Source organism: Lytechinus pictus, chromosome 4 (assembly GCF_037042905.1).
Source record: "Lytechinus pictus isolate F3 Inbred chromosome 4, Lp3.0, whole genome shotgun sequence".
Classification (NCBI taxonomy): Eukaryota; Metazoa; Echinodermata; class Echinoidea; order Temnopleuroida; family Toxopneustidae; genus Lytechinus; species Lytechinus pictus.
Window position 1 is genome coordinate 2,019,755 of NC_087248.1, and position 18,543 is coordinate 2,038,297.

Genomic DNA, 18,543 nt, shown 5'->3' on the forward strand with positions numbered 1-18,543 from the left:
GAATTCCTATTGAACATGTTGAAAAGAGTTATGTTGATAACACAACTGTATTCCCCGTTGATAGTCAGACTTTGTCAGCATCTTCAAAAATCTTCATTCTTGAAGGAGGCAGATCAACCCCCGAAGAAGAGGAAGAATCATTTTACAAGAATTCATTCTTATTCATTATCGATTATTTTCAGTCATAGAATAAATCAAAGGATAATGCAATACATAAAGCATCAAACAAAATAGTTATAGACTTGGTAGGACTGGCCATTATAGTATTACCAAAATACATCGTAAGAAGCTAATATGATTTTAAACTCACTTGAGCACTGATTTACGCAGCATGATCCGCCATTACAACATTCTCCAGTGGAACAGCACTGGCCAATGCAATTACATGCATTTCCCTCTGGATTCAAAAAAATAAAACAGAAAAAGATTCGTAAACATTGATACACAGTAGATGAACATTCATGAAGACTAGACTATACAAGCCTCTATACCGAAAAGAAGTTCAATTCAATGCTTTTGATAAGACCGCCCCCCCCCCCCAAAAAAAAAAAAAAAAAAAAAAAAAAAATAATAATAATAATAATAATGATAATAATAATTAATCTAAAAAATACTAAAGTAAAATTTTGAATAATTTTTGTTTAAAGATAGGTAAAACATAAAATAACATTGAAATAAAACCTTCAGGTAAATCGAAATTATTAGGAGATAAATAATAGATATATTCTAAGCATCTATATTCATTAAAAATGCGTTTTAATTCAATTCTTAGAGCAAAATAAAACCCAAAACAAAAACTTTATAAACTCAAGAATGCGATAATAATACGGGGTGATAAGTGTGGCGAATGCATCGACCGCCTGCAGACCTTTCCTTGATTTGTGATCATGAATATTCATGAGATGTAGTCTTACATTAAAAGACTCTATTGAAACGTCCTTTTCATAAACTTTCGGGTCGCTGTATTATTATTATAAGGCAAAAATACAAGCGTCTGAGTTTAAAGCAGGACTAGGGCAAGTATATTTTCTCGATGTTTTGTATCATACCCCCCCCCCCCTCTATCTCGAAAGATTCAACACATCATATAGGCAGAAAATGCAGTTGTACTTGTACTAGAAACATTACTCACTTAAGTGTACGGAGTCACTTTACGAAAGAACGATGTTTATGGGGGGGGGGGCATCATTACAAACGATTTCCATAGGGAAAAACCTTCCTACAGTACCCTTAAAACAATTCTAAAGAAAATAGACCGCAATTAAACATAGGGAAGCGTTAGCCACCACCCTCTCAAAACAAATGAATAAAATAGATAAATAACAAGAAGATGGAGAAGAAATAGATAAAAAATGTGCTGAGAATTGTAAGGAATTGTTGACAAAACTCACCTTGGCAGCATACACACTTGCTAGGCATGATTGAGAGTTTATTTGAAGTCGACGTTCACAAGATTAAAAGTCAGTCGTTCGTTTTCGATGCTTTCTTCGTGCTTTTCTGTTTGAAACAGGGAATTCGGAGGTTTTTATGCCTTTCTCACAAATAGAACCGTGTGCAAAACAAAATTTCCATAATCTAAAAGTGTGCGTGCAAGGGAAGACTAGGCTTTGGTGGGCGTGATCTTTTGCACACGTCCTTCTCGACTGTTGAAATTGCAAACGTGAAGCCAGTTTGTAGCTCATGTTGCACACGATCATTGGAAGGTCGTGTGAACTCAATTGGCATGGTGATTTACATATTCAATGAGATAAGCACCTTAATTATTCATTTCGCAGTGTGTTTTTCATAAGATGAATCCAAGGAATGCAAAAATGCTCCAATTAGCGTCTGGTATTTAATAGTATGTTGACCTATACATTGCAATAGAAACATGCTCATGCACTCTAAGTAGAAATAACAATTACATATGCTAAATTCTAATCACCTAGTCTATTCAATTTCTGCATCCTGACCCTGTTAAGCATTCTTACATAATATCTTGCTTTGAAATCTGCCTAACCGAATGGAAGAAGGGGAATGTAAATTGTACAAACTTGCCCATGAGGTAACGAACTGGACTCGATTTTGTGGTAAAGTCTTTTTACCTCACAAGGGATGGGGACAAAATATATAAATATATATACATATATATATATATATATATATATAGATATATATATATATATATACATACATACCCTCAGTTGATTTCGGAAGAAGAACCTACATTTACTCTTCAAAATAGTGTGGAAATGCCTTTGGTTTATACAGAAAATGCCTCTTGGTAAAACAATTATAATCATAATTTATCAATCATCAATCATTGATATTATAATTATATAATTTTTTTCATTGAAATACGATGTATCATCACTTTTACAATCATTACTATGATTATAACCATTACTATGATTATTAAGACAGAAATTATTACCCTTGCTATTATGCTTTATCATATCCGTTTGAATAATCATTTTAGATGTCGTGGTAAAATCAAAGGCCTCATAATTATTTCCACATTATTTTACTATGAATCAGGCTACATCCATGGTCTAATGTTACGTTATTATCTATTAGTAGACTGGGCTTGGAGCGTTAACTCACAGTAGACATTTATTTCAAAGGGTCAAATTCTCTCTATTTATTTGGGAGCTCACGGCACTAGAAAGAGTGCCGCGTGCAAGAACTAATGAATATTCATATCTTGCACTCGCCAAGTACTCGGGTACACAGGTAAGGGTTAGGTGCCGATCGGTGAATATAATTATACAGACGCTGTAATAGACTTAGGTATAAATGCCCTTTACACGACGAAACTGATCAATGGTATAGGCCTATATGAAAAAAAGCCACTGAAATACTTGTATTGCCTGTTTACTATTTTAAGGATGTACATTTTCAAATATTAGAAGCCGGGCCTCGCATTATGTAAAGAGAAGGGACGTGCATGCCCCTGTCTGCTTAGATGTTATGCTTTTCACACGGCACCAATGTTGTGGTTTTGCACTCAGGTTCTCAAGCATTGTCTTGATCAAAGGCGCACTTATCTGAAATGCTGAAAATCGTAATAATTCGTAATTGTTATTTCGGGCTCTTTATCTGTCATTTTAATTCTTCAGATTTATATTCAATTAATCAACTACTCTTTTAAGTCTTAAATTTCATTCAGTTTATGTCAGTGTTTGTCCATTCTTGAGAATTTAACTTTGTCATGTAGCCTAGTGATGGAACACATAATATATAATACTAAAACAAACAATTAATACATCTCATGTACAATAAAATGCAGTTGCTCTGGCATTTACATTTCAATTAATTTCATTGAATGATAAAGAAAAAATAAATTCAAGCAGGTAAGATTTTGCCTCCCACCCTCTTCTGGGGGGCGACCCTCTCCAAAAGGGCTGCCAAAATTCGAAATTCGAGTGGGGAGCGCCCCCCCCCCAAAAAAAAAAATACACGATCATTCCAATAATGATCTTTGTATATTGCACATTTTGAAGAAAGAGAAAGAAAAGAATGGAAATGTGCAGTACAACTGATCTTCAAAATGCCACAAATATAGTTTGCATTGATCCAAATAATAACAACCCATTTTTTTAACTACAATCATTCAAATAATGATCTTCGTAATTTCGTATATTGCATAATTTAAAGAAAAGAGAAAGAGAATAAAGGAAAGCACAGTATAAAAGTGTCACAAATTTACTAGCAAAATAATTTGAAAACAATCAGTGATCTCAATACCATTGGGCAACATGCAGGATGAGAACCCCTTTGGATCAATGAACAGTAAAGTTGCCAATGTATCAGCTATTGTTCGATTTCCAGTTATGGTTGAGTGAGAACTGACTACACACTGATCGATGGTATGCCATTGAAAATAACGTAAATGGTTGGCTTTTATGGTCTGGAGGAGTTGTTTTGTTTGTCATCCGTGTTGAATATTCATATCCTACTTCTCTCATAGGATAGTCTCTAAACGCAGTCGCTAATTGCTGTGAATCGAAAGACCAGGGGCCCGGCGTAACACAAACAACTTAGCAATGATCGCAGAACATTTTTTCTCCGGTTGATTCCATTGATTAAAATGTATACAATTAATCGTAAAAATCAAGCGTACGATCAATCGCTAACCTTTGTGGAGGTGCCGTAGTCTAATGGGGTGTTGCAAGAAACTTGCGATCAATTGCAAGTCTATTTTTGGTCCCTAAATCAATCATATATCTTGCAGTTAATTGCAAATTAGTGATTGATTGCTAATCTGCTCCTTGAAACAAGAAGTTTAATCTGATTTGCTACAGCTAACTTTGATCTATCAGTTGTAAAATTGGAACAGAATATTTGCAATTGATCACAAATATTTTCTTGCAACACCCCCTAAGGCTCCTGGCTATCAACACCCCCTATAGTCCAGGATAGGCCCCATAGACAAGGGGTCGAACCTTGTTTTTTTAGATATACAATGTTTTTTTATGGTTTCTTGTCAATTCGAGGGTGCTGATTCCGAATCTGAATGATGCCACTCTTGTATCCTTGAGCATTTTCCGCAAATTGGCAAAATCCAAAATGGCCGCCAAAATATGCAAATTGCCCATGAAAATCATAAACTTGCCAACACATTAGCTATAAAATGCATGTAGTTGTTGTGCAGAAGTGAAATACCAAGTGGAAAAGCGATATTTGACAAAATATTTATTTTATTGATATTCAAAATGGCCGCCATAACCCCTGTATACTTTATTATGTAGAATATGAATGGGGGAAATATTTTTTTCAAACGAGAGCACTATTATTGCATGTGATTGTGACCTGCGAGTGGACTACTGTCTGAAAACATGACTATTAACAAAACTATGTCATTTTGTATACTATCTAATGTGATAAATACTGTATTATGATATTCAAAATGGCTGTCATAGACTCCTTATACTGTGTACAATATATAAAAGGGGACAAATAATTTTCACAACCTTTGAATTTGTTTGACTTTAAAATGGCAATAACTGCGAAATATTGGTGTAACACTGTCTGACAACAAGGATTTCTAACGAAACATATCATTTCCCTTGCAATTTCGGTAATTATGTTGCATGTTGACATTCAAAATGGCTGCCATAGGCCCTATCTGTATTATGAACAAAGCGAATGAAGAAACTAATTTTCACAAGAGTAAAAACAATAAAATGAATGTAATTGTAACCTACGAGTGAAATATTGTCTAAAAACATGTTTTCTGGCGAAACATATCATTTCCTTTTTCATGCATGAGATAAATGATGTATTGTAAAATTCAAAACGGCCCCTATGGGCCCTTACAGTATTATCTACAATGTAAATGGGGATAAATACTTTTGAAAGAATTAGGATTATCCTGACTATGAAATCCATATAATTCTGTTGTATAAGGAAAATGTTGTTTGAAAACGTGATTTTTAAAATTAAATATAACATTTCCTCTCCCATGTAGGTGATAAATACTGTATTTTGACTTTCAAAACGGCCGCACAAGCCCCTACAAATTCTGTAACATGCGTATAGGGAAACTAATAATCACCAGAATGAGAACCAAAAACGCACGTAACTATTTGATGTATAGGTAAAATTTGGTCTTGAACATGATTTCTGACTAAATACATCACATAATGGTTGAGAAGGTAATAAAGGATTACTTTTAAATTCAAAATTGCTGCCATAGCCCAAAGTAGTATGTACATTGTAACTGGGGACAGATAATTTTGACAAAATTTTTACTATGAAAATGGCTTAATTTTGATGTAAGTGTTAAGTATTGTCTAAACCCAATGATTTCTAACGAAATATATCATAGCTTGTGTCATAAAGGTGATGAATGCTGCCTTTTAAAAATGAAAAATGGCCGCCATAGTCCCTTATCTTAATATGTAAAATTTGAATGGGGAAAGATAATTTCCACAAAGAAACATATTGCAGCCATTTTGAAATTTAAATATAGCATTTATCACCTAAATAACATAAGAAATTATCTATTTGGTTAGAAATCATATTTTCAGACGATATTTCACTCATACATGCAACACCATTTAGTCAAGCAAAGCCAAATTCTGTTAAAATTATATGTTCCCATTCACAAAGTACATAATAGGCCTACCGTTAGGGCCTGTAGCGGCCATTTTGACTTTCAAAATACATTATTTATCACCTACCTGGCAGAATGAATGATATATCTTGTTATAAATTATGTTTTCAGACAATATTTTACTCTTAAATAACAATTATATGCATGTTATGGTGCTGACTCCTGTGAAAATTGGTTTCCCATATCGATTGTACATAATACAGTCAATGTCTTTTGGCGGCCATTTTGAAAGTCAAAATACAATATTTAACACAAATATGAAACCCGAATAATATATTTCGTTGCAAATTATATTTGGAGACAGTATTCCACTAATTTACCACAAAAAATACGTTATAGTGCTCACCTTGTGATTGTTTTTGTCCTCTCTCACATCGTAGATCATAATTTTAGGGCCTTTGGCGGCCATATTAAATATCAAAATACAGGGTTTATCACATACATGGCATGTTAAATAATAAATTTCGTTTACAATAATGTTTTTAGTCAGTATTCCACTCGTTTATCTTAACAAAATGCATTTTAGTGCTCACTCTTGTGATTTTTTGTGTCACCATTCACATTGTACATAATAGTGTTAGGGCTTATGGAGGCCATTTTGAATATCAAAATACAGGGTTTATCACATACATGACATGTTAAATAATAAATTTCGTTTACAATAATGTTTTTAGTCAGTATTCCACTCGTTTATCTTAACAAAATGCATTTTAGTGATCACTCTTGTGATTTTTTTGTGTCACCATTCACATTGTACATAATAGTGTTAGGGCTTTTGGAGGCCATTTTGAATATCAAAATACAGGGTTTATCACATAACTGACATAACAAATGATATATATCGTTAGCAATCATGTTTTCAGACATTGCTTCACTCATAGATCATAATTACTTGCATTTCAGTGCTCAATTTTGTAAAAATTAATTTTCCCCATTCATATTGTACAGGGGTCTATGATGGCGGCCATTTTGATATCAAGAAAATAAATATTTTGACAAAAATCATTTTTTAAGATATTATTTCACTCCGGCAGCACAATTGCATGTACTTTATAGCCAATGTGTGGACAATTTTATGATTTTCATGGGTAATTTGAATATTTTGGCGGCCATATTGGATTTTGCCAATTTGCAGAAAATGCTCAAGGTTACACGAGTGGCATCATTCAGATTCGGAATCAGCACCCTCGAATTGACAAGAAACCATAAAAAAACATTGTATATATAAAAAAACAAGGTTCGACCCCTTCTATCCTAGACTACTAAGGCTCCTGGCTATACATGGAAAATCCGGGATTCGATCCCCGGCCACGACACTTATGCTCCTTTATCCTGCATTCAAAGAAGTGCTTTACGCATTATTTGTAACTAGGTGTGCACTTGTTACAAAAAAGTTACGGGGACCCAGGAACTATTTTCGCATAAAAATTTATGAAGGAATATTAAGACAAAACGTTGTAAAATGCTAGTATTTGCAGTTTATTTTCTTTTTTTTATCAAGCAATTCTACCTTCGTATAAATAACTAACAATAAAATCATTTAAAATGATAGACTGTTATTATGATTTGCAAGTGATTTAACAATCTCAAATCAATATTTAAGTGATTCTGAAAATATAATTTCTTAATCTACATTTGTCTTTCATTCATTCTATGGGGAGATGACAACATCATCAGCTTACTCGTTGCATAATTTTATGAGACGCGCTTAGAACGATTTATTTCTTTATTGGTCTCATGCCAATTCGTCCAATTACCAACTCGTCTACTATCATTTTTGGTCTACCACCACTTCGTCCACTATCCAGTGGTCAAATACCCAATTCGTCCACTCACCATTTCGTCCAATAACCACTCGATCCAATAGTCACGTCCATATACCATTTGGTGTAATTGGACTAAGTTTTAAAGGACAAGTCCACCCCAACAAAAAGTTGATTTGAATGTGAAGAGAAATGTTCAACAAGCATAACACTGACAATTTCATCAAAATCGGATGTAAAGTAAGAAAGTTTCGACATTTTAAAGTTTTGCTTAATTTCACAAAACAGTTATATGCACATCCTGGTGGGTATGGAAATGAGGAGACTGATGACGTCATCCACTCACTATTTTTTTGCATTTTATTATACAAAATAGGGAATATTCTATTTTTTCCTCATTGTCAAGTGAAACAACGATTTATTCCTCACTGAACAGGTGGAATGAGCATTGTTTAATATGATCCAGTCAAGTTTGTCCTTATTGTCAAATCTAAAAAAAGGAATCATTTTATAATTTAAAAAAAAATAGTGAGTGAGGGACATCATCGACTGTCTCATTGGAGTTGTGCATATCCCTGCATGTTTTGTGAAAAATAAGCAAAACTTTAAAATGTCATAACTTTCTTATTTTACATCTGATTTTGATGAAATTTTCAGCATTTTGTTTTTTTTATTTTTCTCTATTTATTTAAATTAACAATTTTCTGGGGTGGACTTGTCCTTTAATTTGGCGAAATGAAAATAAAATGGGTAGTAGACCAACTTGTTGTGATACGAAATGGTCATGATTAAACGAAGTGATTATTGGACCAAATGGTGAATGGACTAAATGGTTGTTAGACGAAATGCTGATGGATGGAATGGCATTAGACAATGAAGGTAGACCATGTGGTGAGTGGGCGAGTTAGCAGTGGACGAATTGGCAGTTTACTCTTAGAACTGATTCACCAAAATAATACCAAAGTTTGAAATGAGCAGCTGAGAGAGATAGAGCTTTATAGAGAGGGGGAGGGGGAGAGAGAGCATGGGAGAGAGCGGGGAGAGGGAGAAAGAAGTGCACGATTTATAGGTTTCGGATGGTCGGGCTGTTAAAAGATTACGTAACCTCGCTAACCGCAACATCAAACCGCCGTCTGTCGGCTCGCGTGCAGACAAAATATTTATCACCTCGATCACTCCCCTGAGGACTGTTTGTTTATAAATTGGACAAGTTGAGAGATTAATGTCAAGTCGGCTCTGAAAGATCACTGACACTATCACTTACTGGTGTTGAACGATACCCCGTCAATTAAAATATCAGTCTCAGTTACTTTCCCCCTGATTTAGGACCGCTCGGATGACAAGTAGCTTGCTCATGTGTTATGAAACAGAAAAATATCGAAAATATTGTATGAAATTGGCTTTTAACTGATAATTGAAGAGTTGACAAAAAAGTCCCAGCCTGTCAGACAATCTATGGGAAAACTACAAATTGTTTCACCAGAATATTGAAAGTACATGTATTTTTTTTTCCGAATCGCTAGGAGCTCTACCTTGATCTCGATCGCAATTACTGTTCACGGTAGTCCATGACGTCATAGTAAGCAATGATCGTGCGGATGAATATGCATTGATTCATCACCATGCACGCAAATTGATCAATATTTATAAGCGGTTGCTAGTCTTATTGACAAAGACATGTTATACGTTCTACGAAGAAACTCGCGCTTTTAACGTAAACAAAAATTAGGAATACTTGTGCAAAAGAAAAGAAATTTAGTCAAATTCAATTTATGGATAGCAATATACCCAATGCATCATAAAAATCAGTCAAATTATTTAAAATATTTTATTCAGTGCTGCTCTGTATTGTGTATGTATAGGCGCTCGTATAGTGAGACTATATTCGAAGACTATAATAACTGCATATATTATATAGGCCACCTTCTGACTGCAACGTGCATAAAATGACGTTCTAATTTCCATACCCTTTTACATATTTTCCTACTCACCGAATTTATTTTGGAGAAAGGCGGGTTATAATCATTTCAGAATTATTCTCACAAAAATTTCCTTTCGGGTACGTTTCATCAGTTTTTTGATAATTTTACGCGTTTTGGCCCCACGTATGCTTAAATACCCTCAATTCAATCTTTTCAACTAATACTGAACACAATCACCAATTACATCAGGTTTGTAATGAATTCCTTCATCGGTATCGCTTCTCGGCCTTTTGGCTAAGATCATGTGTAGTATCTGTTCTTTTCAGCTTAATATCTGAAACGCGACTCACCGAGTCGCTTGTATATTAAACTGATTTTTGAACTTAGGCCATGGAATAGGGGCTTGCTCCGTCCTGGCCACGGGTTGGCCCGGTATTGCAGTACCTCCGGGATCGGCCCACCCCTCAAGGGGTAATAATAAACCAAAGAAAGAATCTTTTCTCCTTCCTTATCATGCTGGACGTTTCTACAATTTTGAAGAGTCACAATTTGTTTTAATATCCTATTCATATATATATTTTTTTTTTTTCATATATATATAAAAAAAAAAAATATATATATATATATATATAAAACACCCTCTTTTTCTACCACGTTCAATTGAATTTGGTACTTAACGCTCGATTCAGGGAAATGAAATCTTCGAGTATGAAGCCATACTATTTTTTAATCAATATTAGCAAGATTAACGATTACCCTTACTAAAATAAAAAGTATATATTCTCATGAAATACACTTACTAGTCTAAAATACATTGAAAACTTTGGCCTTCCCACTTTCATATATATGTATCATGTGCATTGCTCTCTGAGAGGAGGAATATAATTCGAAACGATTATGTTTATTGTATATATATATATACAAATATATATTCATATATATATATATATATATTTCATATATATATAAATAAATATGCCAAAGCAGACTATTTATATTTATTATTACATAAATAAATGTATATATATATGTGTGTGTGTGGGTGAGTGTGTGTGTGTGTGTGTGTGGGTGTGTGGGTGGGTGTGTGTGTGTAATAATGATAATAATAATATATTGTATTTATATAGCGCTTAATGGAATTTCTAAGCGCCTTACAAAACGATTACGTAACATACATTAATATAATTGAACTTTTAACACACACAAAATATACATATTATATGCAAAGAGCTAAGTCAATGCTTGAAGTTTTTTTTTTATATCCCACCCCTCTAATTCTTACACCACTGATATACACAATACTATGTGCTCTTTACATCGCTTGGTTGACCTCTATGAAAGCGACCCTTGATCCTTGTTTACCTTTGAATATACACGCATATCTCCGAGCCGAACGAAGCAAGCAAGGTTGAACATCGGATTAATGTGAGTAGACCTGCATAACATATTCATCCTGCTTATATTTTTTCTTTTGCATTCTATATATTTATTACAAAGTCTGTTAATTGATTTAGTCAGTTGCGATTATATATTTTGTTAGTATGAACATGTACATATCTCCCACATAAACCATCGGGAATGCATAGTGGTCCGTGCATAAACAACAGTGGGCATATACATTTTTTGCCGAGTCATGTTTGGCGTTATAGCCGTGAGGAAGCTTATGGCACTCTCTTCAAGGTGCACGACCAAAAACGGTGTTCTTTCGCACTACAGAATTGAAATACTAAATACAAGTCTGTCCGTGAAACATAGGCTGTTGCTGTTTATTATTTGATAGTGTCCGGTCCACTCTATAATACTGTTTAAGAATTTCAGTCTTTAAAATTATTATGCTTACAATATTGCATATATGTAATGTTTATATATGTAATGTTTTATATTATAGGGCCTACCGAGTTCAGACATTTCCACAAAAATCATGATCGTTTTGTGAAGTCCTAATCCACTTCACATAAAACAACGAACAAAGAGCACCATTCCAATGTTAAGGATTCATAATGGCCGATATGTTCATTACCAACATGACCAAGCCAGGGATAATTTTATCAAGAATAAAGACACGGTTGTTGGTGGGTGAGGGTGGGGGTTGGGGTACTATAATTCACAGTATTTATTATAATAATTATTATTATGAATCGTATGATCATGTTGATAAGTAGAGAGAGTAGAAGATGGTGATGATCGTGATGATAGTAGTGATCGCATGATGATCATCTTTTTTTTTGTCTCGCAATTTTTTAAGTTTATTGTTATTCAATAATACCATTCCTTTCGGAAACTGTCAGAAACAGATAGATGAGCAAAGAAAAATCCAGGATAAAATAAAATGTTCATGTTTATATACATAATATAATTTTTTCAAGATGTATACCCTATCCGCAACAGGCGCATGGGGTGTGACCAGTTATAACCACCATTTTGAAAATCATTTCATTTTTGTTTGCATTCAGGTTCGTGATGTAAAATAAACGGATAAGATACATAAGAAATGATAATTGAAATTTCAAAGATGTTATAAAAAGGAAAGAACTATACTTATATTCTTTAAACGTTCAGCCAATTTTTATTATGACACCTTCATCATATTTCGCGCTAGCTGTGATTGCGATTTATATACTTAAGATGAATGAAATTATGAAACAGTGACTATCACGATAATTAGTAATAATGATATGAGTAATGATGTTTATAAATATATTAATGGTAATGGTATTTAATAATAATAATAGTAACAATAATAATGATCATAATAATGACAATAATATAAACAACAACAACAATAATAATAGTAATAATGTATTGTAATACTGATGATATAACTTGTAGTAATGATAATGATACGAAGCAGATCAAAGAAGTAGATTGATAAAATATAATGAATATATATATGATAATAATTGTAAATCATACTTTCACAATTTTCTTCTCCCTCAGATTATTCACTCTGAAAGTAAAGAAATATATTAAGATGACGGCTTTGGCAGGTCTTCCATCTGATTTCGGCTATGTGATCCTCACAGCTGTGGCTAGTGCTATCATGGTCGGCTACTTGGCAGAGAGAGTCTCATTTGCTCGTAAGGCACATAAAGTAGAGGTGAGATAAGTTAGCACCCCTGCACCTGATTTACCCTCTATCCCACAACCCCATGCACCCCTCCCCTCAATCCCGAATCACTACGAAATTTGCCTTATTGTCATATTTCTTATTTATCTTGAAATGCTATGAAATCTATTAATGTTCTATTTAGAGTTTTCGGTAATCTGGCCAAATCAGTGATTCCAGTTGATCACTGGATCACTTTTTTTTTTTGCTGTTGCTTGTCTGATTATTTTTTTTGAAAATATAATTTACTACCCCTTTTTTACTTACCGTATTTGTCTGAAAATTCCAAAGATTTCTGCACCCCTTTATAAATTTAACATTGTGTCATTATTATCATAATCATTCCTATTTTCTGTGTTTTCCTCTTCTAGTATCCCACGTTTTACAGCCCAGATAATCAGCTGTTTAACTGTTTCCAACGAGCTCATGCGAACACGTTAGTATACATACTAATAACATTCAGAGAAGAAATGGCTTCTCGAGTGTTGCTTTGTCGAACTTATTCCATACTATGAAATAAAACCATTGCTCATTGAATTTGTCTTCTCTTAATTCCGATAGCTTTCTGTAGAAGTATTCTTGTCATTTAAAAAATTAACATTTATACGAAGAACTGATTTTTATTTTTCAATTACATAATATATTGCCCAAAGATAGTGCCTAAATTAGTATACCAAACAGTCGTAATAGTTTATCAGTCAGATTATTTGTCTACATTTATACATTTTCTTTCCATACTCCTCAAGTTGTTTACAACTCCAAGGTATATTCATATTACCACTGTGCCCTACATTCATTTCTTTACGTTGTAATTGTTGATCTCTTATTTCTTTGTACCCCAATATACCCCAATGGCTGCATTATTTCACTGACTCCATCCCACCGCTGCCACCGCTGTGAGTTGTTCAAATTTTGAGAGAACGTCAATCATATGCCGAAAATACGTTGAAAAAGTCAGCCCATATCAATACGAGTCATTGACATAGTTTTAAACAAAATAATTATTATATTCATTTTGCAAATCAAATTATGTTCATGTTTATTAGTTGAACATGATTATTTAACAGTTTATTGTTTTTTACTGCACCGTTTCATATATGCTTCAAATTACTTAAAACTGTGTTTTGTCTGCATGCAGATTGGAGAATTATCCTCAATTCCTCATGTTGCTGTTTCTAGCTGGTATTGGATTTCCGGTAAGTTTACGTTTCCCCATCATACTATAAAGAAAAATGAAACATACACTATTATCATGATTATGTTTCACAGTTCACAGAGTGATGTTCACTGGTAATTTGTATCCAAGATTCGAAAAGGTCTTCTCCGGGCAGAAAATAATCATATCTAGATAAATGAGAGTAAACTTCACCAAGCAAAGTGTTGAAATCAAACGCAAATTATTTTATATTGTTCTTGCAGAGAGCTTCATCGATCCTTGGAGTCATCTATATCGTGGGTCGCATCAGCTATGCCCATGGATACTACACGGGAGGTTAGTACATAACAGGGGCGGCGCTATATATAGAGACATCCCCAATAATTTTCAAGCATGGGCGGAAATCCCAGGGGGACAGGGGAACGCGTCCCCCTACCAAAAATAGTAGGGGGGGCACAAAATCAAATGTTCCCCTACTATTTTTAGCCTGTTTGGAGAAAAATACATCATTCACAATCGAAATAATACATGTATTTTTGACTAAATGATCTTTCATATTGGGTGAAAACCTTTTTTTTGTCTTGTCAATTTCGTTTAGGTTAAAATGACCTTACATTTTGGGTGATAACCTATTTTTTTGCTTGTCAAAGTTTCCAGCCCCTGGTCCCCCTACCTTTGGGGAGAGATTTCTGCCCATGTTAGTAAAGAAAAGGGGAAAAAGAAAAAAAGAAAGAAAGAAGAAAATGAAATTAACCCTAAGAAGACTGGGGGCTGATTCAAGTCTTGCGCAACTTTTGAGACAAAAATTGCGACACCCGGGTTCACGGTTCCGAAATTACGCAACATTTTGTAAGTGCATGCAGACCCAAAATTGCTCAAAAACGTGAATTTGTGTACAAATCCAATGCAAATAGTGTTTTCAGCAAAAATTCATAAATGTATCATTATTTTTCCTTTTACTGATTAAAATCAATTAATTCCATCTTGTTTATGGTCAAAATAAAGTCATCAACAATTTCCATTGAAAAAACAATGAAAAACAGTAAGTCGAAAAACAGAGAAATACATAAGAAATTAAGAAAACAATCAAATACATAAGAAAAAAAATGTGATTTTGAAACTTTTTTAATGTACATTTGATCAGATTCATATAAAGTGTTTGTGTACCAAAAATTAGCATTTTAGGGGCATTATTTAGATAAATAGAGCAAACTTTTGATTTTACGCATAAATTAGCATAATTTATTAGCAATGAGATTTTTCGCAGTTTTGTAGATTATGCCATGGGTAACGCGATTGCCAATTTTCGTCGCGATCGCGCGATCGACGGCTGAGATCATAAGGGGGGGGGGCTGAATCAGCCCCCCCCCCCCAGTCTTCTTAGGCATCGAAATAGCCCAGTCTATTTAGGGTTAAAGCATCAAAATGAGAGATATTGGTTGTGTAACTGTATATTACACTTCATAGTGGTCATGTGGTATTGGGTTTAAGTTACTCCTCTCAAGTATATGAATTCACTTTTATTATCAAGTAATGATTGTATTTATTGATTAAAGAATGACATGATCTTAAAAAGGACAACAATGTACAAATAAAAAAAAACAAATTGACTCGAATCATTATAGAATTCCGTTTTGCACTATCTTTTATATATAGCTATGTTCGTTGTTATAATTATTGTATTGAATCCATACGTTAATATTAGGAAAAGTACATGGCCATCGCCCATCCATTCGTAAAAGCTTTATGTTACAAGTTATGAGCCAACTTAAAGTGAATAACATGTTTATTTTGAAAAGATTTCATTTCATTTCAAAGAAATTGTTTTGTTTTTTCATCAATCGAGCACGATAAAAAGTATTTTATTATTGGTTCACAACCAGCAATATGAGTTGTGGCAGTGTGAATTTTAGTCACAGCAATATTAAAATGAAATGCATAAAACTTGATATCATCCCACTCTTCGTTGATTAATTACATCAAATTCATTAAAGTAAAAAAAAAAAACTATTTAACATGTTAAAATTGTCTTTATCCCATCAGATCCAAGCAAGAGAATGAGAGGAGTTTATGGGTACATCGGTCTTCTTGGTCTGCTCGGTCTATCTGTCACAAACGCACTTCGACTTCTTGAGTTTATTTAAATCAACATTCTAAGCAAAGACTTAAAGCCTTGGTCACAACTAATCGCATTTACATTTTGTCACTAAAAGAAATGGCAATCGCTCATCACCATCCCGCCCCTCTCATTTCGCCAAAATTTCAGGTTTTTCCCCTTTTTTTAATCAAGATTGCGACCAAAATCACCAAAAAATAGTTAAGTCTTGTAACCTTTTTTTTTTTATTTGATGTAACGTTAACGTAATACTATTGGTTATTCTTTTGATATAAATTGCATATTAAGTCGTGGAGGGAACTAATCTATCATTGTTATTTTTTAGTTGTATCGATTTTGTCCATAAAAAATTGGTTGTTTTGCATTTATAACAGAGTGTTGCATTTTCGTAATCTCCCCATGAATGAAATCGCGAAATCTTTCAACCGGTTTTGTTTGTTCTTTCTAATAGAATTGCATATGGAATATATATGGTCATATCTAAGCCATATATAACTGCTTTTCTTCTATCTCGAGTCTATGAAGACTATAACAGAGTGTTATACGCAATTTATTATCTTCTTTCTTTTGCTATGACTAACTAAAAATAGGACTCATTAATGAGGTACGTAAGCTGACCAACCACAAAACCCGGCGAACTGAAATAATTTCATTGAGTCTTGAAAAATTCCATTGCTTCAAACTTTCTTTCTTTTTCTTGAAATGTAAATGTATTATATACGTTTGCCAAAGTAATACATTTTATCTGGGCATAACGACTGTGTTATTTGATTCCAATCAAACTAATATATTGTGTGGATTATTTCAGGTGATTTTATAATAAAAGTATTAACAATCGAAGAATCCCTCTTGGGTAAGTTTCTTCTCTATGTGTAAGATCTCTGGTTGTTTTTAATTTCGTGCAAAACCAAGACTGGCATATAAAAAAACTATGTGAATGCTTTTCGCTCATAAAATTATACTAATCACCACCATCATCGTCATCACAATATTCAATTTATACGAGGTGTTACTAAAGGAACCAAAGTTCAACGGTCAGCTACATCAAGAATACATGATTTATTCTTGTTAAATTTTACTCTGAGTAACTCATCAACTTGTCATCTTACTTGTGTCACAGTTGTCACGGGTCACAGACTTACACGTACAACATATGGTTCTTTGAAGGCGAAGGCCGGTACAAAACTTACTTTCCATATTTTTGGTGACAACTGTGACGCAAGGTGTCGAATTTAAATTGATGAGTAAATCACAAGATTAAATCATATATTCTGGATAAAGCTGACCTTTGATATTTGGTTACCCTTTTTAGAAACACCCTGTATAACGAACATAATTACCTTCTAATTAGCATGATTATTGAGATTCAACAGCTTACTGGTGGATTTCTCTCTGAATAGCAAACTGTGGAAGTAGAAGGATACAAGAACCTATATTGCTAATCAGTTATGACAAGGAATGTTGTATTAGCTTGTGCACATGTCATTTAGAGACGTACTTTATTCGGTAGTATTGTTCAATTGGGATTAATCTCAAAATCATATGAGCTTTGAGGTTTGCATGGTGGTAAGACTGTATGGTGAGGTTTGCGGTAACACCATATTTCAGTCCTGAAAAGGACTGTTGGTTTGTCTTTCTGAAAAAAGCTCTTAAGAACTGTTATTCTCGGCGTTTCGAGCAAGCAACCAATAAGTATCCACTAATTAGCAATCAACCAATCAGTAATTACCTCAGATAGTATAACTACTCATCATTTTGGCTCAAGTCTTTACGAAGAGCAAAGCTTTTCTGTGCTCGAAACGTCGAGCACAATACTTCTTTTAAGAGCTTTTACAGAAAGATAAACCAACAGTCCTTTTCCGGACTTAATGGTGTTATCGCAAACATCACCATCCAATTTCAAAATTACTTTTGAAACAAGGACAACCTGAACACGAAAGGGTTCTTAATTGCTATGTTGAATCAGGTAAATGATGGTCAGTGACAGTGTGGCATGTACATTTTGTTCAAATGGTTTTCAAAATAACCAATATCAGAATTGTTGCTCCAAATTTTAAATTCATCATGAAACTTTGTGATACAGGACCTTGAATTGATGAGGTAATCAAAAGTTCTTTCTTTTGTTTGCAACTACACTTACAAAAAAAAAACAGATTTGATGAAAAGAGCAGGTGGATGCAACTCTTATTTCACTAATATTTGATACCGCTTTCAAATATGGAATGCCATTTTGCACATTTCATATGCACCCATGCACTTGACTATTAATCTACCATTTTAACTATCTTGTTTTTAAAATATATCTTGCAAATTTACAATTAATGGGGATGCTGATTTGGTTAGCTTGATTTCTAGGTTATGAAAAAGAGCACATTCATTGTTA

General features: G+C 33.7%; 1 protein-coding gene and 1 non-coding gene across 2 annotated transcripts; both read left to right on the forward strand.

Moving 5' to 3' along the window:
* Positions 1–10,056: 10,056 nt before the first annotated feature.
* Positions 10,057–10,248, forward strand: LOC129259761 (U2 spliceosomal RNA). Its single transcript, XR_008584372.1, has one exon. It is a non-coding gene; the product is annotated as a U2 spliceosomal RNA (small nuclear RNA).
* Positions 10,249–10,937: 689 nt separating this feature from the next.
* On the forward strand, positions 10,938–17,003 carry LOC129259188 (glutathione S-transferase 3, mitochondrial-like). The gene is made up of 6 exons (XM_054897490.2): positions 10,938–11,207; positions 12,720–12,879; positions 13,260–13,324; positions 14,027–14,084; positions 14,308–14,380; positions 16,088–17,003. The coding sequence occupies exons 2-6, from the start codon at positions 12,754–12,756 to the stop codon at positions 16,186–16,188; spliced, it is 423 nt and encodes a 140-aa protein (XP_054753465.1). The 5' UTR covers positions 10,938–11,207; positions 12,720–12,753; the 3' UTR covers positions 16,189–17,003.
* The last annotated feature ends 1,540 nt before the right edge of the window (positions 17,004–18,543 follow it).